Source organism: Accipiter gentilis, chromosome 33, assembly GCF_929443795.1.
Source record: "Accipiter gentilis chromosome 33, bAccGen1.1, whole genome shotgun sequence".
Taxonomy (NCBI): domain Eukaryota; kingdom Metazoa; phylum Chordata; class Aves; order Accipitriformes; family Accipitridae; genus Astur; species Astur gentilis.
Genome location: NC_064912.1, coordinates 9753357 through 9777420, shown reverse-complemented (window position 1 = coordinate 9777420; position 24064 = coordinate 9753357). Strand labels below are relative to the sequence as shown.

Here is a 24064-nt window from a genome sequence, read left to right as displayed (position 1 = left end):
TCTTCTACCTGCTGTACAAGAGGATATGTGTAACAAATGTCTTCAAACTTCTTACAAAGAAGTTTTTTCCATACTACACTGGCCTTCTGCTAAAGTCAGTTATACTTTTACAGGAACAAATGGCACAAAAAGATTACCTCCTCTGAAAGCCTCACCTCAATCTGTAAACTGTCATGCTCTACAAGGAAGTCCAATCTAGATGGTGCAACATCAAATGTAATTCTCTCTCCCCTGTAGAATGGTATCTGAAAGAAGACACATTGCTTTGACTCCTAAGAAGCTACGGCGACAGAATTGTTTTCCTTTACTATTTTCCATGTCCTTATCACCATCAGACACCTCTATGAAGGGTCAAATGGGCTGCAAACTTCCTGGAAAAAAATAACTTAAGAGGGATGGAGACAAGAATAAAGGCAGTATTTCAAGACCATTTGATGGAAACCATATGAAATTATCCGAAGAGGCAGAAAACAAACCCTCTACTCAGAATACAGCAAAGATACTTGGATGTGCAAGAGCTTACAGATAGGATACTATAAGATTGCTAGAAGTGTTAAAGGAATGAGAAAAGTTTGAATCTCACTTCTAGAGCACGCAGACAGAGAATGCAGGACCATCATTCTAGGCCGTGCACAGGCAATCATGCTCCCACACTACTCAGACATAATAAAGAGAATGGGCAAAAAAGAAAACAGAGAACTTAAAGGACTTGCGGTGGCTGTAGCCAACTGAAACTTTCAGTCTCCCAGCAGCCTCTAGGTGTTGTTCTATGACCAGCCAATGTATTCAGGTAATTCAGAGCCTGATTTGCAAACTTTTTCCTCAGAAACCACACCACAGAGCCCTATCACAGCTACTTACTTCACTGTCATATACTTTAGGTTGGAGGTTCATATTCCAATTGTTTCATCCAATTCAAAATATTTCAACTACTTCTGTTTTAACAGCTACAAAGTTAAGCATCATCTAGTTTAGAAAATGAAAGTTAACAACCCAATGGATAGACAACCAATGAACTTTCTAGCTACTTACCACAGTGTATTTCCCACTTGGCAGAGAAAGAAAGCTGAAAGATCCATCTTCCTTTGATACAACATTGCACAAATAGGATAGAGATTCATCTCTTGACTGGAATCCACCCACAGGAGAAATATTGCAGCCCACAACATCCTGTGACAATAAATGCAATACAACTTTTTTCTCATGGGAGAACAGAGAAAATAATTTCAGGGGGTATGTAGGAGGGTTCAAAATACTATACCATGAATGAAGGATGGGAAGTACAAAACCATTTTAGAGGCAAAGTTTGATAGCATAGCTTAAAATTCATGTATAGGTAAAAGAGAAAAAAACAGCCAATAATCAACTCTATGGTAACAAGGACAAGAAAACTGGGAAATTCAACAACCCCCGGTACCCCAGAACTGCACTGCATGTCTTAACGTAACTGACTTCAGTTCTGTGGACAAGGTTAACATTACAGAACAGAGCTCTACTTTAGGTAACAAATCATAGTACGTGAACAAATATTTCACACTCATTTCATGACACATTTTTAAGGTGGCAATAGAAGCTGTTGAACTTTGTCTTCACATCAAGAGGGCAAAGAGCAATTAAGACCTCATGCCGAAGACACATTACCGCTCCTGTACAGTGAATTTCAGGATTTGTCTGGCACCATCTTGTGCCAGAAGCTGGTCTTCCACCACGGAAAAGGGTCATCCTCACGAGAGAACACATTTACTAACCAACATTTAACATGCAAAAAGGTGTAACTGGAAAAATATTGTCTTAAAACAGTAGCCCTTAAGCCTGCTGACCAAGAGGGAATATACAGATTAATAACATGCTGTGAACCATATGTTTTGCACTTGATGCATGCTTCAGTTCAGGTCTTAGTTTTCTATGCCCCTGAACAGCCTGATTGTTGAGGAACCTGGTCCTTTGAAAACAATAATGAAGGGTTCAAAAGAGCTGAAATTAAAAGACTTTTCTAATTTCTTGTGTCCAAAAAATATAGCCTCAGTTTTGCCAACATTTAAACAGATGGCTATTGTGTTACATGTCTGAGTAATTCCACAGTGGTCACATGAAAACTGAGCACGTACACAAATGTTGTAATACAAGGGCTTTTTTGGGAAAAAAAAAAACCAAAGAAACCCAAACCTCAGAAAAAAACCCAAACAAAAAAATACATCTTGAATGGTTGCAGCGTTTGTTCTCTATAAGCCAAGCTCAATGAAGGACAGAGATGAGTATCAGGGCATATGAATCTAGAAGCTATTTAGCTGCTTCTTATTTATGTCCATACTCATACTGAAAAGGTACTGATACACCATTACCTCTTTAGTGACAGAAGAAGAGAAAAGGAGAAACATGACCCCTTTCATTGGTTCTCCATCACTCCTTACTGACCCAGAAACATTGTAGCCTGCAACAATCAGAGGGCTAGCAGCGTAAGCATTAGAACTGGTCACCCGTACCACTGTGTTTGACTGAAATACAGAAACACATACATTTTCATCAAAAGTAGGTATAGATCTCATTTACAGCACCTAAATAGCAATCAGAAGCTGTTTCAACAGAAACAGAGGCCAGAGCAGCAGTACTCAAAGAGGGTCCACAGGCTAGTCAAAACACAAGACACTAAAGCAAAGACACTTTGCAAAACAATATTTTTCCTATTTTACTGATTCAGGAATTGGTCAGGATCTCAGAGCTCCTCAGAAAGCAATCAGTCTGAGAGGGAAAGATTAGAGCATCTGCTACAATATTCAAGCTCCTACAAAATGTATACGATTAGAAGACTGAAAGCAAGAGCTCATTTGCCAGTCCTTCCCTGGCTGGCTCCACTATCTCCAAACTGGGCCTGCACGAGGCAGTTTCTTGACTACCTAAATTAAATTTATGAAAACTCCATTAACCTCGTCCAGTCACAAAAACCCTTCCTCACACTAGTTGGTCAAGACAAGGTCTAGCAGATCCGCCCTCACTAAACAGGTAAACCAGAACTTTTGTAGCTCTAACCTCTTTCAACATCCAGGTAGGATGAGATGCAAAGATTTCATATTCGCCAGGAAGGACTTTAAAGAAAGCAAACCTGTAAGGCAAGACAGGGGTTACGTCTCTTCAGAAATAGTCACAAACATTCCTTTACAGAAAAACAACTCAGACTCTATGCACATGTTAGAAAAAATATTTCAGAAGTGCTATAATCCCAATTGATATGGTGAACTGAAAGAATATTGAGTAAATGAACAGATGAATTAAGTATGCACCACCCACACTCACTTTCCTCCAGGTTGTGTAACAGTTGCTTGTATATTTATGTCACTGCCAGCATTTCTCAGTACAACCTGAACTCCAGCAGGACCTAATGTCTGACCTTTGCTGAGAACCTGTCAAAATAAAAAGAAGCCAGAGTATAAACAGATAGAAAAAAACTTGCAGAGCTGAAGTAGAATGTTTTTATGAAGGTAGAATTAGCATAATAAGATGGAATAAATAAAGGAGTCTAACCTTTCCATTCACAGAAAACCCTGTGAACACAAAGTTAATATCACCTCCCTTTGTGCAAACATCATTAATGCCATCCACATGGATGTCTACACTGGTTGGTTCTGGAGAGGAAGAACAATAAACAGCAAGGTAGTTAGTGAGAGAGCAATCATGAAGCAATTCTACTTTAGCTTTACAAAACTCTAACAGAAACGCATTAACTGATGCTGCAAATCCTCTTTCCCCCTCCCATTGCAGCCATTTCTGTCAAAAACCCCACAGTTCTTCAAATCAGCTCATGAGTTAGTTTGTCAGTGTCTACCTTACAGCTTTATTTTCCTCTGGTATAGTAAGTACATTTTAGTTATTAAAACCATACAGCAGGGCTTATCTCTTTTGAAAAGCGCTTGATTTTCCCTGCCAACTGCAAGTTAGACATAGTTAAGTCCCACATTGCAGATACACTGTCCTATTGTATGAAGACATATGAGCACTTACCGAAACTCCACCCTAGGGGAGGCTCAATTTTAAGAATGAAATCCCCCTAAAAATAAAAAAGCAGAAACTGTCTTCACTGATCTAAATTCAGTTAGCTAAAGGATGAAAAAAAAGAAGTCAGAACTCAAGCATCATGCTGCAGACTGTAACACAAGACTCAGCTGTCCCATTCTCCTTTCCTCCTAAGATACTCTGTTCTAAGCAGTAGCAATATCTACCCACACAGGCTGGGATGCTGGGCTGACATCCAGCCAGCTAAGAGCAAAAATTAAGTTTCATCACGTTTATACTGCTTCCAGACCAAACCTGGCTCATGTTCAAGCAGCTCAGTGTTAGAAAGTGTTCAAATCTATCTCCACCTGCCCCAACAGATGTACTCTTAAATAGGCCTTCAGTATTTCCACTAGGAGGTCCTACTCAACCATTCTGCCCAAACATGGGATAACAAAATTTCAATCCTATTAAAAGATCTGCACCAAAAGGGAATTAATCTACACAGAGATCCTCTTTAAATCAGTGGGCACCACATATGTTCTGCCACAAACGTTCTGAAGGTCACCCCTGGAAAGGCTCAAACACCTAAGAATGAAATCGCTGAGATCAGAAAGCATCTTACATTCTTAGATTGGGAAGGGAAGGATTTATTTGGCGGCTGGACTAGACGACCTTTAAAGGTCCCTTCCAAACCAAACCATTCTATGATTCTATTTCTGATCCCCAAGTTAGCTAGCTCTTTAAAAGAGCAAAGCACTTAGACCATCTGAGGGCAGCTTGTATTTAATTTGAACGTAAACATCTTTCCCGTCGAAATAGACATCAAACTTCTGATACATTCTGAGCTTCCTGTATTGTTATTTTCTTACGATAATTTTAACATCTGCAATTAGTCAATCAATTTTCCATTGAGTCATATCAAAACACATTCTCATACGGATATATTTTAATTTCTAGTTAGATAACCAAAAGCTTTATCTGTACTCTGTAGGAACCTGTACTTTTTGCGCAGTATTTGTACAGCTGCTAGCACATGGCTGTTGGCAGTAACTCAGGCTCCCAATGCTGCAGTCGTTCAGATAAACAGCACAAACGCAACACGGCAGCTGAAGTTACCTGGCTTTTCTCACGATACTGCTTCGCACTGAGAAATAAAATAGTTGCATTACAAAAAGGAACGGTTGAAAGTTTGGTCCCAAACAAACTAAATTACGTCCCAATTCAAATGTTTCGTGGGTGGGATCTGCCGGCAGATCGGAACGCAGAGTCGGCTCCTGCCCCCGGCACAGAGGAGACAGCACTGGCATTTCAGCTTCTTACCTTATCGTAGAGGGGAATCATGAAATACCCATTGTTTGGAGCACAATCTGTCTGGTATTTCAGAGTACCGTGTTTTGTATATAACTTAATCTAAAAGAAACAAACAAAAAAAGACGACAAAGCCTTTAAAAACACGTGAGCAAAGCTAGAAGCAGGTATTCTTCTACACAGCAGCACCCGCGTGTCCCCAGGGGGTATAACAGGGCTTATGGCACGAAGTCTACCATCCACCGGGCAAAGCCGGCAGAGCCCAGTCCCGGGCTCTGAAGAAAACGCGTAAAGAACCACCTCGCTTCAGCCGAAACCACGCCGCGACCACGGTCAATTCAAACAGCGGCCAGGGCAACAGGGCTTCAGTCACGCCGCGCAGCCAGGCGCCCAGGCCGAGCCTTTACAGCCGGGCAGGGAACAGGGGGCGAGGGCCGCCAGGCGCCCTCCTCCAGCCCCGGCCGGCTGAGGGCGGGGGGGCGGCGGCGCCCACCTCGATCAGGGAGTAGTTGATCTCCACGTCGGACTTGACGAAGCCGCCGCAGCCCACGACGATGTCCTCGGAGCCCCGCGCCAGGGCGCAGCAGAGCGCGCAGACCAGCGCCAGCTCCGCCGCCGCCCAGGCCCGCATCCCGCCGCCGCCTGCCTGACTCAGCGCCGCCCGCCGCGCTGCCGGAAGGGAAGAGCCGGGCCGGGCCGGGCCGGGCCGGGCCGGGCCCAGCCGGTGGGTGCTGCCCCCTGCCGGCCCGGCGGGCTGCGGGCCCGCTCCCCGCCGCGGGCTGTCCCGCCTCCGCCGCCAGTTGTGCGCAGCCCGCTGCGAAAGCCTCACCGGGGCCCTCCCTGGGGGTTGCCCCTACTTCGTTCGCGCCGCTCCCGTGCGATGCAACCCCGGCGAGGCGACACGGCGCCCCGCTGGCTACCCGCCTGCCCGCCGAGGCCGAGGCCGAGGCGAGGGAGCCCCCGGCCCGCTGCCCCATCCCGCTGCCGGGGGGCTCCGCCTCGGCGCGCTCCTGCTGCCGGGCTGCGCGAACGCACACGCGTCCCCGAGGAACTCCCGGACGGACTTTGCCCGCCGCCCCCGGACGGGACGGGGCGCTCCGGGGGCTCCCGCCAGTCCCCCACGCGCCCGGCGGGAGCCGGGCTCCCGGCCGCTGCCCTGTGAGGAGAAACGCCCGCCCCGCCGGCGCTGAGGCGCGGTCCGGTACGCCGAGGGGAGGGTCCGCGGCCGCAGGCGGCCCGCCCCCGCCGGCTGCCGAGCCGAGCCGCGCCGCGAGGCCCCGCCCGCCACCTCCGCGGGCGGCATGGCGGCGGGCGGTGCGCTGTGCGGCTCCCGGGAGGGCTCCGCGGGGCTCTGGGTGAGTGCGTGGGTAAGCGAGCGCCGCGGCACCGTCCCGCTGCCGGGCCGCCCCTTCAGAGGCTCCGTCAGAGCCTGGCCCGGAGCGAGCAGCCCGCGGTGCGAGCGAAGGAAGCGAGCGGTGGCGGCGGGCGGCCCCGGCCCGGCCGCGGGGTGCGCGGGTCCGACCTGCGCGGGGCCGGGAGAGCCGCTCCGCGGGGCGGCACCGCCCGGGTGGGTACCCACGGCCCCTCCTGCCGGGTGGGTACCCACGGCCCCTCCTGCCGGGTGGCAGTTGGCAGCGCGGTACTCGAGTAAGGCGGCGGACAGACGCGCTGTCAGCGGTGAAGCGCGCGTCCGTCAGAGGTGGCTGGTGTTGGGGACTTTGCTCCCAGGGACGAGTTTTCGCCCCGGTAGAGAACAGCCCAAGTCTTTATCCCGTTCCAGTAAATGGGATGGAAGTTGCATGGGAGCCTGCAGTCTGGCTGCGCTGCTGGAAGGGTGTTGAAGTTAGTCCCGTTATTGTCTTCAGAAAGATTCTGCTGGATGACCCGCTACGGGAGTACCTTTGAAAGGGCTCTGTTGAGTTGATCAGTGCAGGCTCACGTGGATTTCCATCCATAAACTCTCACAATAATTTGTGGGCCCTTAGCTGCTTCCTCTCGTTATCAAGTGATTCCTTTCCTCTAGCCTTGCTTTGCATTGTGTCCTCCGCATAAAGGACTCAAACCGCCTCTGCAGGCTGCTGAAGAAAAAATACACTTGCCTGTTTATCTACAGTTGCTGTATTTTTAGTATTGTTATGTTGGCAGATGAGACCCAACTATCTGTTCAGTCAGAAAAAATTCCAAATGGATTATAAATACAGATGAGGAAGTGCAGTTACCACGCAGTTTATGCACTAGAACACTTCTTTCCTCCTCCATTTCACCAGCCATTCCCTACTGACTGTTCTGATCGTTCCCAAATGCCAATAATCTTTTTCACGCCCAAATTATTTTTTGTCAGTCCACTTTCAATAACTTAAATTTGCTCTCTTTTTTGCTCCCTAGTTGTGATACATGATGTCCTTTCTTTGGCATCTTTCACTTTTCCAGCCTTCCCCCCCCCGCCCCTCTCTTTCTACTTCCATTCCCTCCAAAATGCCACTGCTGAGTCCTCCCTCCATCCCTCCCCCGTGACACCTTACTATTCTCCAGCAACCCCTCTGTGACCAAATGTTTTTTACATTTGAAACCGTAAATCAAGTTCCTCTAACTTTATCGTAGATCTCAGTTGTAGCATTAGCAACTTGCATTAGCTGGTGAAGTTCTGCATACATTAGCTTTACTGTTTCACTTCTGTGTTGATTCTGTGACAGAACTGGAACCAGACATGGTATACAAACACCCCAAGATTCACGTGGTGCTTTGAGAGTACAGTCGTTGCTTGGATCCCTTGTGCCTATCTTTGGATCTGTTTTCCTTTCTACTACTTGTATCTTCGACACAAAACGAAAGGCTATATCAGGATGTCCCACATCTTCAAAGCCAAAATGGTAAGGGTGGAAGATGGGGTTTGATCCTAACATTATCACAACTTTGATGCAGAAATTAATTTTTCTAAATCATTAACTCTTTTCTGATGATCCAGCTCTGTGTTTGCTTTAACGTTTACTCACTCAGATAAAGCCAGGTCAGTATAAATCAAGTAAAGTTTTAGGAAGAACTGTCATTAAGACCTTCTCCCCTCTACTTCCATTCAATTCCCTGCTACTTCCTGTAACGCTCTCTATCCCAAACCTGCTCTTCCACCTCTCCAGTCTAACCACCTAGGCTGCTTGGAGCATTCAGTTTGGTGGATTGTCCCATCACCGTTTCAGTCCATTCCATCATGTGTTTGCTGCCTCTCCCCCAGGTCCTTGGATTCATCCTGGTAATACTGTATTTTTCTAATGTCTTCTTCGTACTGTGGGAAATAAGCCAAGGAATCCCACGGGCTCCAGCATTCTTCATTAGCCCTGCCGTAGTGGGAATCACAATGGTAATTCTTCCTTTGTTTTGTCTGCATGTGGCCTAGCTTAGCCCTTCTGGGGCGGATATTGTATTTCCCATGTTTCTCAGTATCTTTGAGCACAAAGATAGCTGATGGAGAGTAGGAGGCTGGAGATGTGCTTTGTGAGTTTCTGCTGTGTAATGCACCAGGGATTTGGAGTTGCGTGGGACAGACCACTGGGTATACAGCTATGGTATAGAGCCCTGTGGGCAGAGTACACCTCGCAAGAGTGAAGGTAGCAGGAATGTTTAGAAAGAGGCCTCACAACAACGAGACAAGATGTAGTTTCTCATAACCATGGTATGCGATTTAGTATGGTTTAGAATGAAATGGGATTTCTGTTCAACCTAAATGCCTGTCCTCCCCTTCTGTCATTGTGTCTTCGTAGCCTAGATCCTCCCAGCCTGTTGGCCCATGTGTAGTTTTATTATTTCCCCTTTCTGGAGAGACATTCTTGAGTGCAAAGTTGCACATAATGCTTTTCAATTTTAGCCTTTTAGGAACAATGCTGCAGCTCGGAACATCTTGAAATGTTTGAGCAAGAAACTGATTTTTCTCTATTGTATCTGCTAATTTGATAATAATGTTTGGCATTCCATTACCAGCTATTTATTTGGACAAATTCGTACTTCCTTGCAGATCCTTGCCATGTTCCTTACCCAGGCAGAAAGAATGATGGGCATCCAGTCTTCAGGCATCCTGTTGATTTACTGGCTGCTCTCATTCATGGCTGCAGTTGTGATGCTTAGTTCCAAAGTCCAACACGCCCTGGAAAGAGTAAGTGATATCGTGTATCTTTAGCATGCAGGGGTGTGAAGTCTCTCTACAACCGGGCTCTTTTTGCTTCATTGATTGTGAGGTGGAGAACCAAGTTCCTCTCCTTAAGGTACATGCTGAGAAAAATGATTGATGACACTTTGTCATCTCCATGCATGTTGTCCCTTTCAATGTAGATAGTGTGGTTTTCTGAGAGCTCGGCAGACTTTGTGTATGAATAAAAGCAAAATGAACATAAACGCTGTCAGTAAAAACTGGCCTTACACCAGATTTTGTATCAGCATAAATATGTTGGTATATTATACGTTTTTATTATCTGGATATTTGTGGTGAATGTTTATTTGGGGAGGAGTGCTAGCTGGGTTTACACATCTGAGACTTACTGTCAGTGGCCATTTTCTTCAGGCAAACAGTTGTACATTTCCATCACAACAAGGGATAAACAAAAGCTTATGTCACCTGTGTGTTTAAGTAATAGGGGAAAAGCATGTGGCCACTAAACAAAAGACAGTTAGGAACTTGCTTTCTCCTGCTGTGTTGAATGATACTCAGGCACCAGGCCTCTTGTAGAAATAACACTCTGCCACTTCTTGCTACCAAAATACAGTTCCAAAAATACTCGGACTTTTTCCTTGGTTTTTCTCTTTCTCATTCGCGAAATTAATTAGAGAGCCCTTCATGGAGCCCCTTAGACACACCATTTATAATAAAACCTGGCAGCTGCTTTATTGTATCAACAACTCATCCCACTAGGTGAGCAAGGAGCTTCTATCCCTCAGAGCACCCAAAGTTCACTGAATAATGATGCCATGTGGACATCTGACTTGACTAGACTTCTGTGAAGCCTCATGATAAAACCGTCACTATAAATAATACATACGCCCCTTATTTAGCATTTTCTGATACTCCAGTTTCAGGAGATACCTGTTTAAGTAGCTCTACATAACTACAGTTTAAATAAATGGACTTCATGCTTTCAACCAAAACTCAGAGCTTATGGCTGGTAGAACATGAGAAGCCATCTTTCTCCACTGATTTCACGTATTCTGTTTCGTAGGGCTTCCTGGAAGACCATTTCCGCCACGTTACTACTTACCTTTATGTTAGCCTGGTGCTAGGAGAACTTGTGTTATTCTGCTTAGTTGATCACCCTCCCTTCTTCTCTAAAGCTGTCAACAGTCCTGTAAGTACAATGTAGCTTTTCATAATGCATTGCGTCATTGCTTAAACAGGAATTTATGGGAGTACACAGGAACGTCAGTATCTGGGAGATGTAAGATGCATCATTCTGTATAAAGGCTGATGGTTTTAAAAGGTAACCAGCAGAATTTGAAATAATAGTACTCTGTCTCTCAGTGTGTGTTTTGAAAAACTAAAAACCTCTTCTATCCATATTTATGTTTCTTTTCATCAAAACCAGTAGGTAGAGCTCATATTGCCTCCCCCTGCTCTCCTGTGCAGCAGTACTCTATAAGTATGAGTAAGGCAGAGCTCGGTACTTCAGAAAATAAATGTCTTTGGGTATTAAGAATGACATTCTTTGTTCCTCCGTTGGAAACATTCAAAGTCTAATTCTCCAAAGTCTCCCAATCCCATTGATCCTCCACCATACATCTGCACTGTCAGGGTCAATGAATGAGGGGTGTGTAACTTTTTGATTGCTTTACCTGGGGGAGCACAGAAGGGGATTATATTCATCTGACACGTGCCCTTTTCTCTATATAAATATCACCCATGTTTTTCCTCCCATCAGAATCAGTGTCCAGAAGCCAGCACCTCTTTTCTTTCCAAAATCACATACTGGTGGTTCTCTGGGTAAGAAAACACAGAAAAAGACGTGCTTTTGCTAGAATATCAGAAAAAAAACAGCAGCATAAGAGAGGGTGTAGATGACAGCCAGTAGGAAATATCTCAGCCCCCGGGTTAGCTTATGCAGTGAGTATTTCAAGTTCTTTCTCTGGGGACTTGAGGTATTCTCATAAGATCAAATTGTGAAAATTTAACTTACTTTTCTCAGAACAGTTCAAAACACAAATTTGTGATTCTAGGTAATTCTCTTCCCCCTTCCAACTACCCTTCCAGTGCCCTCCCGATTTTGAAATAGACCCCAGCAATCTCAAAAGATCACGGTACACCAACCACAACTCTGTTTGCCTGCCAGACCTTCCTATAACAAATGCTAGGCAAGGGGAAAATAGTGAATGAGGACATTGGCCCAGCCTGCTGCTTAGCATTCAGAAGTAAAATGATTACATAACTTAGGCCTAACATCCACTACAATAAGGCCTCATCTGTGTTTCACTGAGTCACAGAGTAAGTTAAACCGAACTTTGTCCCCTACTGCCCAAGACCCAACTCTCAGTATGGACTAGAAATTAGGGCTTACTGGCAAATCCTCATTATGTTGACAGAAGATAGCATTGGAATTTGAAGCAAAACTGCTGTTCCTGAGCACTCATATTTATTCTGGGAAAGGATAGTCCTGAGTAGTGTTTTATGTAAGTACCTATGTGCTCACTGTGGTGCACTAACTTAAAGCCCATCTGTTTTGAAAACATTACATGCATAACAAATCCTTCTGTGCTTACCTTACAGCAGTCTGTGTGTTTTCCAGGCTTGTCTGGAAAGGCTGTCAGCAGTCCTTGAAGGTGGATGACTTATGGCCAGTAAGGAAAGAGGACTCCTCTGAAGAAATTGTTGCTTGGGCTGAAAGAGAGTGGAAGAAATGTCATAGCAGAACCCAGCAGTGAGTACTTGATCTAGAGAGTGTGTTATGGACTCAGCTGGGCAGTTTCTCTCTTGCATCTAGATTATATAAACAACTAGGCTTACAGGTGCTGGTATGCCATCTCAGAACAGGCTTTAATGCCCTCCGTTCCCCACAGAGTGATAGATAGACTGCTTCAGCACATATTGAGGCTCAGAATGTAAGCTCTGCTAGGTGCTTCCTGCCTGGACAAGAGAACGGTTGAAAGATTCAATCCTGCTGAATTATTTGTCCATTAAACAAGAAGAAGAAAAGGGTAGCATACATAAAATGGTCCAAGTAATGCTCTGCTGTGAAAACTTGGGGGTCTTTACTCTTCAGTAGGTGAGCGCTCAGTGAGTGAGTTCCTTTGTGCAAAACTTGATTTTAAGTGTTGAAATCTGCTGGAGAACATCCTTCCGTTCCTGGAAGCATGGAACTGTAAGTTTTTTTGTGAGAGGGATCATTTTTTGATGAGCATTTTTATTCAACATGGCATGAGACCCAGTGTGAGATATTTAATGATTTTTTGAAAGCATAAGATCCCAAAGCTTTCTTCAGTTGCAGCTAGCTTTCTTGTTGTTTCTTTCTCTAGAAAAGTGAGGTCTGCTACATTTAAAAAGGGTCAGAAGAGTGAAACTGGCATAGCAGAAGCTGAGGAGACAGAGGTTCTGCTGCAGTCAGAGCACAGTCAGAGCAGGCCCTTACTGAAAGTGTTTTGGAGCATGTTTGGAACCTATTTCCTTCTCAGCACTGTCTGCTTAGTTATCTGTGATGTCTTCTTGTTCTCCATCCCAAAGTTACTGAGGTATGTGCATATTTATAATGTATTTCTATCAATCACATGTACAAGATTGCTGTGTGCATGAGCTCACAGAGAGATGTGTATGTCATGACAGCACCCACAGAGGTGGACACACAAAACTTATCTTTTGAAATCTCCTATTGCTGATGGAAAGAGCTGGACTATCACTTGTGCTAAGCCTACAGTCAACTCAGTGGGGGAAAAAAACCAAACCACTGTCTAAAGCTGTGCATGCTTTCTCCACTGCTGTATTCCAGCAGTGGAAAGGACAGGCTGCACTAAGCCTTTTGACAACTTTACTGGAACAGGAGCGAGTTATTTGATGGTGCTACATATCACATTATTTGCACAGGCTGTCAGCCACTTGCTGTAGTCTTAAGGCTCCATGTTCCCCAACTAATTATAAAGAGCACAGCTGTGTATCCTACACATCTTAAATAGCTTCTTCAGTCAGTTGACATAGTGCTTTGTGGATTGCGTTGGTACAACACAAACCTGCATTACAGTATATTTTCAAGGGCAAAATCACTTCTTAGTCATTAAGAGAAGTTCTGGAAATGTCAATGACTTCCTTAGATTATGGCTCCCAATTTGCATATTTCTGACAAAGTCATGGATTTAAGGAGCCATTCTTAACACTGAAAATGAGGTCTCCTCTGAGAAGATGCCGAGATCAAAAATTGCTTCAAAACCAAGAGTGACTAAATGTCAAAAATCAGGATATTATAAGACATGGGATACGCAGCAGTTTTTCCAATTCTTCTGCTATTTTACTGATAAACATCAGCCAGAGAGAATACAGAAAAATCCCTGGTATTTCTGCATTTCTGTGTGTCTGATATTTCATCAGTTCTGCCTGGTTTCATCAACATTTTGCTCCTATCTTGCAGCCTTTTCCTGGAATTCATTGAAGATCAAGAAGCACCTAGCTGGCATGGCTATTTCTATGCCTTCACTATGTTCCTTTTGGCTTGTCTCCAGACTCTGTTTGAACAACGATATATGTACATGTGTCTTGTTCTGGGGTTGAGACTGAAAACTGCACTAACAGGGCTTGTGTACAGGAAGGTGAGTGTAGCTTCCTTTTCGTCTTCATCTTTTTGTAGCCCTACAGTAGTAGTTACAACATTGTTGGTACCTTGTTCTTAACAATATCAGGGGAGACATTATTAGAAACTACTTTTAGGGTGTAACTCTATGCTATATTCATCTCTGAACAGTATGTGGGAGGTATTTTACTATTTATTTTTCAGATCTTACCTCTGAAGGAAAAGCCAAGGAAAGGAAAGAGGAAAAAGCAACATAAACTTTGTTATGCTGTAGATTATGGTTAGGGAAAGGAGCAAGTTCTTCATCTTGAAGTGAAGTCACATATCCCACACAACAGCATGTTTTCAGTACCTAGGATTTGACATTTTTCTCCCTCTCTTTTTTTTTTTCTTCCTTTGTGAGGAAAAGAAAGTTGTTTGATTTTTGGACCAAAGCTGTTACTTGATGATGCCTTTGCTTTCTTCTCTATCCTGTCTAGATCCTAGTTATGTCAAGTGCATCAAGGAAAGCAGCAACAGTAGGTGAAATTGTTAATCTGGTGTCTGTTGATGTCCAAAAGCTGATGGACCTAATCATCTATTTTAATGGGACCTGGCTTGCTCCCATTCGGATTATCATCTGCTTTGTATTCTTGTGGCAGGTAAAATATGATGACAGTACTTAACAATCCCTTTCTATTCTAGGTATCAAAGGAAAAAGGAGTTTTCAGCATTCTGCTTAGAGCTTTGCTGGTTTGAATAACCTGAACTTGCCATATTTTTCTTAGCTCTGCAGCATGGTAGATTCACGTTTCTTTTTAGAAGATACTTTTATTGATGTAGAATCTTCACCTGATCCTTCATTACATCCTCTCACCTGTGCATTCAGCATTTAGTCTCTTTTAGGGAAAAGACACTGAGTATGGTAATTCTGAGCTGGCTGAAAAACTTCTGCCTCTAATATTCCTCTGTCCCCGCTCTTTTCAACCAAAATGTGGTGGCCCAGTGCAGGCTGAGAGTCCAGTTCCAGCTCCTTGGCATAGTTACAGAGCATAAAGGGGAATGGTCTGAAATAGCAACTTGACATACTTCATCCTAAAGCCTGATTACCACAAAATCAGTGAAACAGTTTGAAGCAAAGTTATATGATGTTCAAAAAGAGTACTGGATACATTGAGTTTCATAGGTATCAAGGAGTTTAGGAAGGAGAGAACAAAACCTGAATTAGAAGTGAAGGATGAGAATCTAAAAGATCCTTTTCTCCCCCCTAATTCAACATACGGTATTTTCTCAGCAGGATAAAGCCCTATTTCTTAGTCCCTGTTTTTGGCAGCATACCCAACAGAAGTATGAGCACTATAGAGACAGTTGACCCCCAGGAGCTTTCCAGAGACCTTTGAGATCTTCCTTTGCTAACCAGGATGGACTGTACCTTGTGCCTGGCAGGATACTATGACCTTGGAAAATTAGTAGCCATGGTTATAGACTGTTGAAAAGTCATCCCTTTTCTAGCGATGTTGACAAGCTGAATGTGGTTGCATGTACTTGGAGCGTAATTAACACTTTGTTTGCTAGTGTTCACAGACCATTTGTGTAGAGAATACTTTTATCTCCCTATGTATACCAGCGCTCACCTCTCTAGCAAATGTAAGCCATCTGTAGAGAGATGGAACTAAACCATGAAAAACAAGCTCTCTGTTTTGATACACAAGTCATTATGAACCCTGGAATCCAAGAGCTGTCCCAAGAATTCGTGACACAGTGTAGTGCTACCATTTCATCTCACTAGTTGATGTAAATTCAGGCAAGCTGGGTTACTTACACTGCAAGAATAGTTTGTTGAAGGTTTGGGTTTGTCTTTTTAAACAAAACCTGGTTTCGTTTTGGGTCACTTACTTGTGCCAGCCACAAGATGTCCTCCTTAACACATCGAAGAACAGATCGGCAGCAACAGAAATTATTTGAATTGCCAGCATGCTTCTGGATCGCTTTCAGCACTGATCTAGTTCCTAAAAGGGAAACAAATAAATTCAGCAGAGCACGATGACAAGAGTTACCTTGACTGGAGAGTTAACAATCCACAGTGCTTAGGAAGCACAATTCCCAGGAAAGACAAAGGCAAGATTATAGTAAAGCCTTAGCCATGGGGGATGTTAGGCTTAAGTTCAAATAAGAGGCAAGGTGAGCAAGGGGAATGGAAAACAGTCGTTTCTAGGAATCACCAGAAGTTCTTCCTCTTTCATTTTCTCTCCTGGCAGCTTCTTGGGCCATCTGCCTTGACTTCGATTGCTGTATTCCTTTTTCTTTTGCCTCTGAATTTCATGATCACCAAGAAGAGGAGTCAGTTTCAGGTACATTTTGCTTCATAAAAATGAAGTGTTATATTGACTTGAGTTATGCTAGGATACTACTTTTAAATGTAAAGCTGCCATGCTCTTCCAAGAAAGGATCACATGAAACCCAAGGCTACTGATGATCACAGTAGGCATGTAGCATAAAAAAAAAAAAAAAAAAAAGTATTGTACTGAAGCATATCGCTAACACTTCACATCAAGTGCTGGCTTAATATTTATTATTCATGCTTACCGTGACTATGTGAAGGCACATAGGAGGATTTGAAGCCTGCAAACTTCTTGAAGTATGGAGGAAGCTCTTGCATGTTAAGTCTTTTACCTTGTTTGCCCGTCTTTTCTGTGTTTTTTTCTGTATCGCCAGTAAAACTAAAGCCCTGAAGATGAAAAGCAAAATATTTCCCAGCCTGGAAGATTCATAAGCAAAACAGTATACACAGCTCAACTGCAGGGACGTTTATTCACAATTCATAGGCAGGAATAAAGTGGGTTTTTCAGAGTAATTGGACCATTAAACATTCAACCTATTAAATGGTAAAACTCAAACATTTATTATAGGAGACCCAGATGAAACATAAAGATGAGCGGGCCAAACTCACCAATGCCATTCTTAGTGACATTAAAGTAATCAAACTGTATGGCTGGGAGAAAACCTTCACAGAGAAAGTGCTTGGTATCCGGAAGCAAGAACTTCAGGCCCTAAAAAGATCTCAGATTCTCTTCTCAGCATCTCTAGCTTCTTTCCATTCATCAACTTTCCTGGTGAGTGGTTCACCTTCCTACATAAAACATGTGCTGTTACTTCCATTTCTCTTTGTACTCCTGTCTAGACAGATTTTTCCTGTGGGACAGCTAAAGATAATATCTGCCCAGAGGAATTGGTGGTCTCACAGGAGTTGTTGAGCCCCAGTGGAATCGGCCACACAGACATTTATACTGTCCTAACAGTTCCATGGACAAGTCATCTGGTCTGGCAGTGTGCTCCAGGCAGACTGAGCTTGCTTTGCAAGAACCACCTGGAGACCTCCAGGCTGGACAGAGTTCACGGCACAGTCAGTAGCTGCACAAGTCACTTTTGCACTTGCTGTTGCAGCTCAGCCATGTGTGTTTTCAATAGAAAATGGTTGTGCTTTCACCTCACTGTGGTTGCAGCACCAAAACTTCCTTAAAGCAGAACAAATGTCAAATGATCAGACTTGGTTTGTCACCAACATGCAAGGCCTTTGCCTATGCTATTTGCAGGATGGCTACCGTGTATATTGGTGATAGCCTGGATTTAACTAAATGGGTTCCAGAGTCTTTAGGAAGGTGTCTGTCACCCTTGAACCGTTTTCTTCCCTGTCTGAAGCAAATGGTTTGCTGTTCCTTTGCTCCCTTTCAGATTGCATTTGTCATGTTCGCTGTCTACACCCTGGTGGATAACACACACGTCCTGGATGCTCAGAAGGCCTTTGTATCTTTAACACTGATCAACATTCTCAACAGTGCTCATTCCTTCCTGCCATTCTCCATAAATGCTGCTGTCCAGGTTAATTGTGGGCTACATTCCTTTTATTTTGGCCATAAGTGTTTTTTTGCAGATCATCATTAACAGGTAAAGGTAGGGATTTCTTAGGGCTTTGAACATCAGGGCTAGCTATTTAATTGCTATTGTGAAACAGTAAAGTGCAAGGACTTGCAGCTAAAAGTACTTTGTAGTATTGTTTTTCAGAAAGGCTCCATATATTGACAAAATAGTCACCAAGAACAACTCTTTAAGTCTTTTGGGGCCAGTCAGAAGCACCATTAGATCTCAGAGGTGCTTCCAGTTCTGTTTTTAATGACAGAAATCAGAACAGATGGAGCAAAATCTCCATGGGAGATCAGTGGAAGCCCTGCTAGCCCAGGCCAGAGAGAAAAGCAAGTCATTGTCCAGTACAAAATTGGGAAATTATTTTCCCTCTTGTACCCCAAGGAGACTGTCACATCTCTTCACGTACAGAAGCAAGCACTGGAAAGATTGTGGGATGAATTGGAGAAAAAAGCACCAATTTCACTGTGTGAACAGAAGAGAAAACACAGGGAAGAATATGTTTTTTTGCTAAGCTAAGTGGAAATAAAGGCAGTTAAGGAAGAGCTGCATTTTTCCATCTAAGCCTACAGCATCGCAACATAGTACCTTGTCAAAATTCTAAGTGGGTCTTCAAGCTGAGTCTTCAATTTGGGTTTTAGCTCCCTTTCTGTTCCAGATCTTATTCTTTCATGGGCTTCATTTCAGGCCAAGGTTTCTTTAAGGCGCTTAGCAGCTTTTCTGAATCTAGAAGAACTGAATCCTGAGAGCTCAAGCAGAAACACTTCTGACTGTGGTAAGCTTCTGTGTTAGCATTGTTGTCTTACAAGAGAAGTAGCTTCCATTGTTCAGCTTCCACTCTTAGGGTGCCTACCATAGTCAAGAGAAAAAAATGTTTGCCCCTTACTGTCACTTTATCTCTCAGGCCTATTGATTTCCAGTGATGAAATCTAGTCTGGTAATTAACCAATTCTTTTCATCCTGAAGGTTCATTTTATCTAATATAAATACACACTGAAAGATGAAGTCACATAAACAGGGATGTTTCTGTACCTACCTTTGAAATGACAAGTGTTCTATTTCTCCTCATATTTTAGTACAGGGAAGTATCATCATAAGAAATGGGACTTTTTGCTGGAGCAAAGAAACTTCTCCTTGTCTTAGAAGGTACAGACTTACCCTTAGTCATCTCATTTCGGTAGGTCAGGGTGGATGCTGCATGAACTAATTCCTTAGGGGAATCAGTGAAACCACTGTGGAATATCTAGAGGCTTCTAAGTTTGTTTCATATTTAACGTTTAATTCTGGAAATTATAAAGTCAGACAAAATGTCATCTTGCTTTTATGCTTGGGAGCACATAAATGGGAAGGTGTCTGTATATGGATGTTGCCTTAATATACGGAGACTGCTTTCTTTACATAAATTTCTTGTCCGAATATGAAATTACAGTAATTTAAGTCAAAAAAGTAGAGTTGATGGTATGCAGATATTATATATGACATCACTACATGCTTATTTCAAAAGGCATTGCAGTTTTGGAAAAGAAACAGTGTTGAAAAGTTCTGACATTCAGGAATGTTTTATATCCAGTGCTTTGGGCTAGCCGATCTCCAGAGTGGGGATCTGGGTTTGAAACTCAGATGAGGATGTGGATGAAGACTTTCTGGCTGGAGGTTTCTTTGGAGGGATGACTCCTGCTGCAAAAAGTCAGCATGACAGGAAGAGTAATTCTGGGTAACTGAGGCCTCAAGTATGAATTTAGGGGGTTTAGTTGGTACATTTTTATTGCTACAAGACAATAGCAAGAATTTTGGCCATTTTCTTTTCAGAAAGTGTATCTAAAAGGTGATAAGAGACTAATCGTTTTGTCTATAGGATAGATCTTACCGTGCCCCAAGGCTCCTTGCTTGCTGTAGTTGGCCAGGTAGGTGCTGGAAAGTCCTCCTTGCTGTCAGCGTTGCTTGGTGAGCTGGAGAAGACAGACGGCTGCATGATCATGAAGGTACATTTTCCCCTGCGCAATTGCTTCTAATTAGGCTGTCTTCAGGAACGGTAAGGTATTAACCATTTATTGCTGAATTTTAACAAAGGCTGTATGTAGCAGCCCACATTTAATTATCTGAAGGTGTTTAGGACCTCTCGGATGAGCCTGGCCCTTGGGAATGGGAACTGGAACAGGACTTCAAAGATCCAGTTCTATTTCCCACTCTGACAGTGACGTGAAGTGGCATCCTGGTAAATCACATCATGTACTTGCACCTCTGTTTCCTCCTCTGTAAGATAATGAGAGTGCAGACTTATATTTTGCAGAGCTCTCTGAGACCTGTCAATGGTGCTGATCATTCCACATTTCTATAAATCTAACTGGGAAAGTTTTTCTTCAAAGAGAGGTTCCCACAGTGTCAAGTTGAGCTTATGAAAAACATTATTAACATTTTTCCATTTTTATAGGACACGGCAGCTTATGTCCCCCAGCAAGCTTGGATACAAAATGCTTCAGTGGAAGATAATATTCTCTTTGGGAAAGAGATGAATGAAACATGGTTCAATAGAGTGATAGGTGCTTGTGCACTGCAACCTGATTTGGAGAGCTTCCCTGCAGGGCAGAAGAGTAAAATAGGAGAGAAGGTACTGGCTTAGATTTATATTGTGGCCAACTTTTCCATGAGTAGCTACAACTTGTGTGTCCTGCTTAGAACACCTACAAAAGGACTAAACTTGCGGGAGGCAGGTGCTCAGTGATTTCTGAGAAGTCAGGCCATGATTTAACAGGGTCTGAAGCCCACCTCCTGGCAGTTAACCTAACCAGAGATATGAGAGATGCTTAAGACAAAAATCAACAATTCTAGGTCATTCTTGGGTCCTTTTTTGCAGGAGAGTGGAGTTGCTGCAAAGAATCTGCCTCTGCATCTCAAGAGCCCTATTTGGAGGGAGGGAGGGAGGGAGATGCACTGATTTAAAAATAAGGAAGTCATAAAACCTTACTGTAAAATGGAGCCAACAGTTGGCAAATATGCTGTAGCTTTGGAATAAACAGTGTCAATACATTTGTACAGGGAATAAATATATCTGGAGGGCAGAAGCAAAGGGTCAACCTTGCTCGTGCCGTGTACCAGAAGGCTTCAATTTACCTACTTGATGACCCCCTCTCAGCTGTTGATGCCCATGTTGGACAGCACATTTTTGAACATGTTCTTGGACCCAACGGCTTACTGAAGGACAAGGTGTGTTATAAATCCCAAACTGTAAAAGGTAGCAAAATGTATCTAATTATTGGGGCCCCTGAAATGTTTTGAGTAAGGTGGTTACTCACTTTATCAAAGGCTCCCAAATTATTTTTTGTTAGTGGCAGCAGGTACTACTGTTAGCAACAGTGGAACAGGTAACCTTTGCAGTCCACACAGCACGTGGAAGTCCTGCAGTAAATCTCACCTAGGAGGAAGACTGAGAAGTTAGGTTTTCCTGAAAGACTGTCTTCATCCTCATGCGAACCACATGCCTAGTTCCAGCCTTACTTCTACAGCAAGTTTGTAGTTCTTTGGTCTTCCATTGACATTATCCTTCTCCCTTTTTGAGATTTACTTCTAGTATAGTTAGGAAGAGCTGTCTGATCTCTTCCAGCTCATTGTATCTTATCATAATGTCTCATCCCATCACTTTTGAATGGTTCAGTGGCACCTTTACAGTTCTCATCACCCAAATGTTCATCACTTAAACTTCAGTCTTAAAATCCATCTTAAACACTTCTCTTCCGTTATTGTTTGCATTGGTTGAATTTTGTTATTCCTTGGTACTTCTCTGCTGTCAAGCAATCTGGATAATATATGTGGCTACCTGAGAAGGGATGCTAGGGCAGCTCTATTTGCTTCATGGTATAAATTGCCTACAAATACCTGATTCAGTTTCACATTGTAGAAGGAAAATAGATAATTTATTTCATTAGAAAGTCCAATTAAAACAGACGTGTCTGATTACAAATACCTTTCTCTTCATGTGGGTTGGTTGCAAGTATCAGAATGTAATTATTGTATTGAAACAGAAAGACTGGCAAAGAAAGAATGTATCAGACTTAAGCAGTACTCAAAGGGCTTGATTGTATATTAGAAATATAGAATATGCCAATTTGTTATCTAGGGAAAAATTACTTTTCATATGTCCATTCCTACATGTAATTATCTGTCCGAATATTCTCAGTTTAAACGTGAAGGAGCTGCAGTCTAACTCCATTCAGGCTGATGAAGTTTTCAGGCACAAATTTGATTCTGAAATACTGATATCAGTGACAATAAATGTGACATACTCTCCAATTAACATCATTCTACTTAAGAGCTTCAGCCTGAGGGGAATCAATAACATGGAACTGGTCAGTGAGCCAAGCAAAAGGTCCTCCTACACACAGGGTGCTAGCCTAGGACTTCAGGCTTCAGTTCCCATTCTCATTCTTTTATGCTGTACGTGACACAAAGCAAGTTAACTCACTGCTCCCGAGTTCTGCACTTTCAAAATGGGCACAAAGCTGTACTGAAAAGATAAACTTCATTAAAGAGACAGAAGTGACAAGAATAAATAACAAAAATATCTCCAAGTTAGTAAAAATCACAGCTCACGCTGAGTACATGTCTTTCTTCAGAAGACAGCTGACTGCAAAAGCTCGAGTGAGCAGGGAAACACCAGAACAATTGTAACTGTTTGATCTTTATTCAAGCAGACTCGTGTGCTGGTGACTCACACAATCAACATTTTGCCTCAAGTGGACAACATTGTTTTTCTGGTGGATGGAACAATCTCAGAGATTGGTTCCTACCAAGAACTTCTACAGAGAAATGGGGCATTTGCAGAATTTCTTCATTCACACATTACTGCAGAAGAGCAGGCAGGCACTGGTTTTCCAGGTAACCCAAATGAGTTGGAATCATTCTTCTTATGTCTATCAGTCAATTGTTTCCTTAATATTATACTTACGATTAAAGAAGTGGCAGGGGAGGGGGCTGCTGCTGTTCATAGTTGGGAAGAGGGAAAAGAAAAGACAACTGGAAAAGCCAGCCTTAAATTTGTTTTATTACGGACTTTTAAAGCCAAGATTCAATCATGATAAGACATCGCTTTGTGTGGGGAAAAATATGCCTGTCAAATTAGCTGACTCATCACCTCAATATTGGTTCTTGAATAAACAGTTCCATCTTAGTAGACAACAATCATGCAGTAAACAGAATTACCCACTATATGTGCTATTCTTCAAGCCTCATCTTGATATTTCTACCCTTAGAAACAATTATTTGTAATGAATCTTTCCTCTGTATTACCAGTCTCTCAAAGGCTATACAGAACAAAGCAGGATTCTAAAGCATTTAGAAAAAAAAAAAAGCATTTATTTCACAGCTCTAGGAGACACCAAAGGCACCATCACCTCTAGAAGTGGTCTATCACAGGAGAGGCTCTTTAGGTAAGCTTAAAGCTGTCTCAGACACTGAAGAACTTTCTCCACAGGTAAGAAACTACTCTTGAATGTGGAGGCTGACTGACATTTTCTCCATATTTCACAAGGGGTGAGAATTTGTTCCAGAGCTCCCGTACAAGGCGTGTTGATAGATTTGCTTGCTGTTCACTTCCCAGTGGGGCTGTAAGGTCTGACTCATTTCAAACCAGCCACAGCTAGTGAATGCTTAAAGCTTTAGTTTGTTAATAGCTTGACAAAGCCCAGTCCCTGTGACAAAGATGGACAATGGTTGGGGTCACTCTGGAGGACCGTGAAAACTGCAGCCCTCAAAATAGGCATGAATATAGACGTGGATGGGTAAGGAGATCCAGCTTTAAAATACTCATTGCCTTGGCTAAAAATTGAAAGGATTTTTGTTTTCTTTATGAAGTGGCAATTCAGTCAAATCTTCTGCTATGGAAATGGAGACCATTCCTGCAAGTCAAGACTCTACCACTGCTGCAGCCACCAAAGGAGGATTAATGAAGGGAGAGAAAACCCAGCATGGCAGGGTAAGCACAGCACCTTCCTATAAAGGCAAAGACACATACCATGGGTTTATTACTGACCCACTCATGGCAGGCAGGTCAACTCATTGCCTAAGTTAAACCAGTGCAACTCCAGGGAAGTCAGCTGAGCTGTACAAGTTTGCCCTATAATTGAGAC

At 43.1% G+C, this 24064-nt stretch overlaps 3 protein-coding genes across 16 annotated transcripts in view; 1 reads left to right on the top strand and 2 right to left on the bottom strand.

Moving 5' to 3' along the window:
* LOC126034243 (nodal modulator 1) overlaps positions 1-5969 on the bottom strand; it is a 29007-nt gene extending 23038 nt beyond the window's left edge. Inside the window, exons 1-9 of one of the 2 annotated variants that reach the window (XM_049791705.1) lie at positions 5792-5969; positions 5311-5400; positions 3997-4042; positions 3520-3620; positions 3292-3398; positions 3028-3100; positions 2343-2495; positions 1033-1170; positions 156-245 (exon numbers count right to left, since the gene is read on the bottom strand). In XM_049791705.1, coding sequence (XP_049647662.1) covers positions 156-245; positions 1033-1170; positions 2343-2495; positions 3028-3100; positions 3292-3398; positions 3520-3620; positions 3997-4042; positions 5311-5400; positions 5792-5929 — 936 coding nt within the window. In that variant the 5' untranslated portion in view covers positions 5930-5969. The remainder of the gene's footprint in view (positions 1-155; positions 246-1032; positions 1171-2342; positions 2496-3027; positions 3101-3291; positions 3399-3519; positions 3621-3996; positions 4043-5310; positions 5401-5791) is intronic. The other variant, XM_049791704.1, reaches the window with a different exon arrangement.
* A 586-nt stretch (positions 5970-6555) lies between these two features.
* The window catches only part of ABCC6 (ATP binding cassette subfamily C member 6), a 29074-nt gene continuing 11565 nt past the window's right edge, over positions 6556-24064 (top strand). For 4 of the 6 annotated variants that reach the window (XM_049791697.1, XM_049791702.1, XM_049791701.1 and 1 more), the window contains exons 1-21: positions 6556-6653; positions 7992-8168; positions 8528-8653; positions 9305-9442; positions 10500-10625; positions 11196-11257; positions 12057-12188; positions 12784-12996; positions 13884-14061; positions 14522-14683; positions 16280-16372; positions 16931-17134; positions 17754-17900; positions 18630-18717; positions 19019-19088; positions 19798-19924; positions 20374-20550; positions 20979-21146; positions 22631-22814; positions 23302-23365; positions 23790-23910. In XM_049791697.1, coding sequence (XP_049647654.1) covers positions 6600-6653; positions 7992-8168; positions 8528-8653; positions 9305-9442; positions 10500-10625; positions 11196-11257; positions 12057-12188; positions 12784-12996; positions 13884-14061; positions 14522-14683; positions 16280-16372; positions 16931-17134; positions 17754-17900; positions 18630-18717; positions 19019-19088; positions 19798-19924; positions 20374-20550; positions 20979-21146; positions 22631-22814; positions 23302-23365; positions 23790-23910 — 2811 coding nt within the window. In that variant the 5' untranslated portion in view covers positions 6556-6599. The remainder of the gene's footprint in view (positions 6654-7991; positions 8169-8527; positions 8654-9304; positions 9443-10499; positions 10626-11195; positions 11258-12056; positions 12189-12783; positions 12997-13883; positions 14062-14521; positions 14684-16279; positions 16373-16930; positions 17135-17753; positions 17901-18629; positions 18718-19018; positions 19089-19797; positions 19925-20373; positions 20551-20978; positions 21147-22630; positions 22815-23301; positions 23366-23789; positions 23911-24064) is intronic. The other 2 variants (XM_049791698.1, XM_049791699.1) reach the window with 2 other exon arrangements.
* Positions 19816-24064, bottom strand: part of ABCC1 (ATP binding cassette subfamily C member 1) — a 79630-nt gene continuing 75381 nt past the window's right edge. For 7 of the 8 annotated variants that reach the window (XR_007504556.1, XR_007504557.1, XR_007504554.1 and 4 more), the window contains 2 exons: positions 21236-21354; positions 19816-19891 (listed from right to left, as the gene is read on the bottom strand). The gene's annotated coding sequence lies outside the window, so the exon portion shown is untranslated. Of the gene's footprint in view, positions 19892-20051; positions 20196-21235; positions 21355-24064 lie in introns of those variants that run through there. The other variant, XR_007504555.1, reaches the window with a different exon arrangement.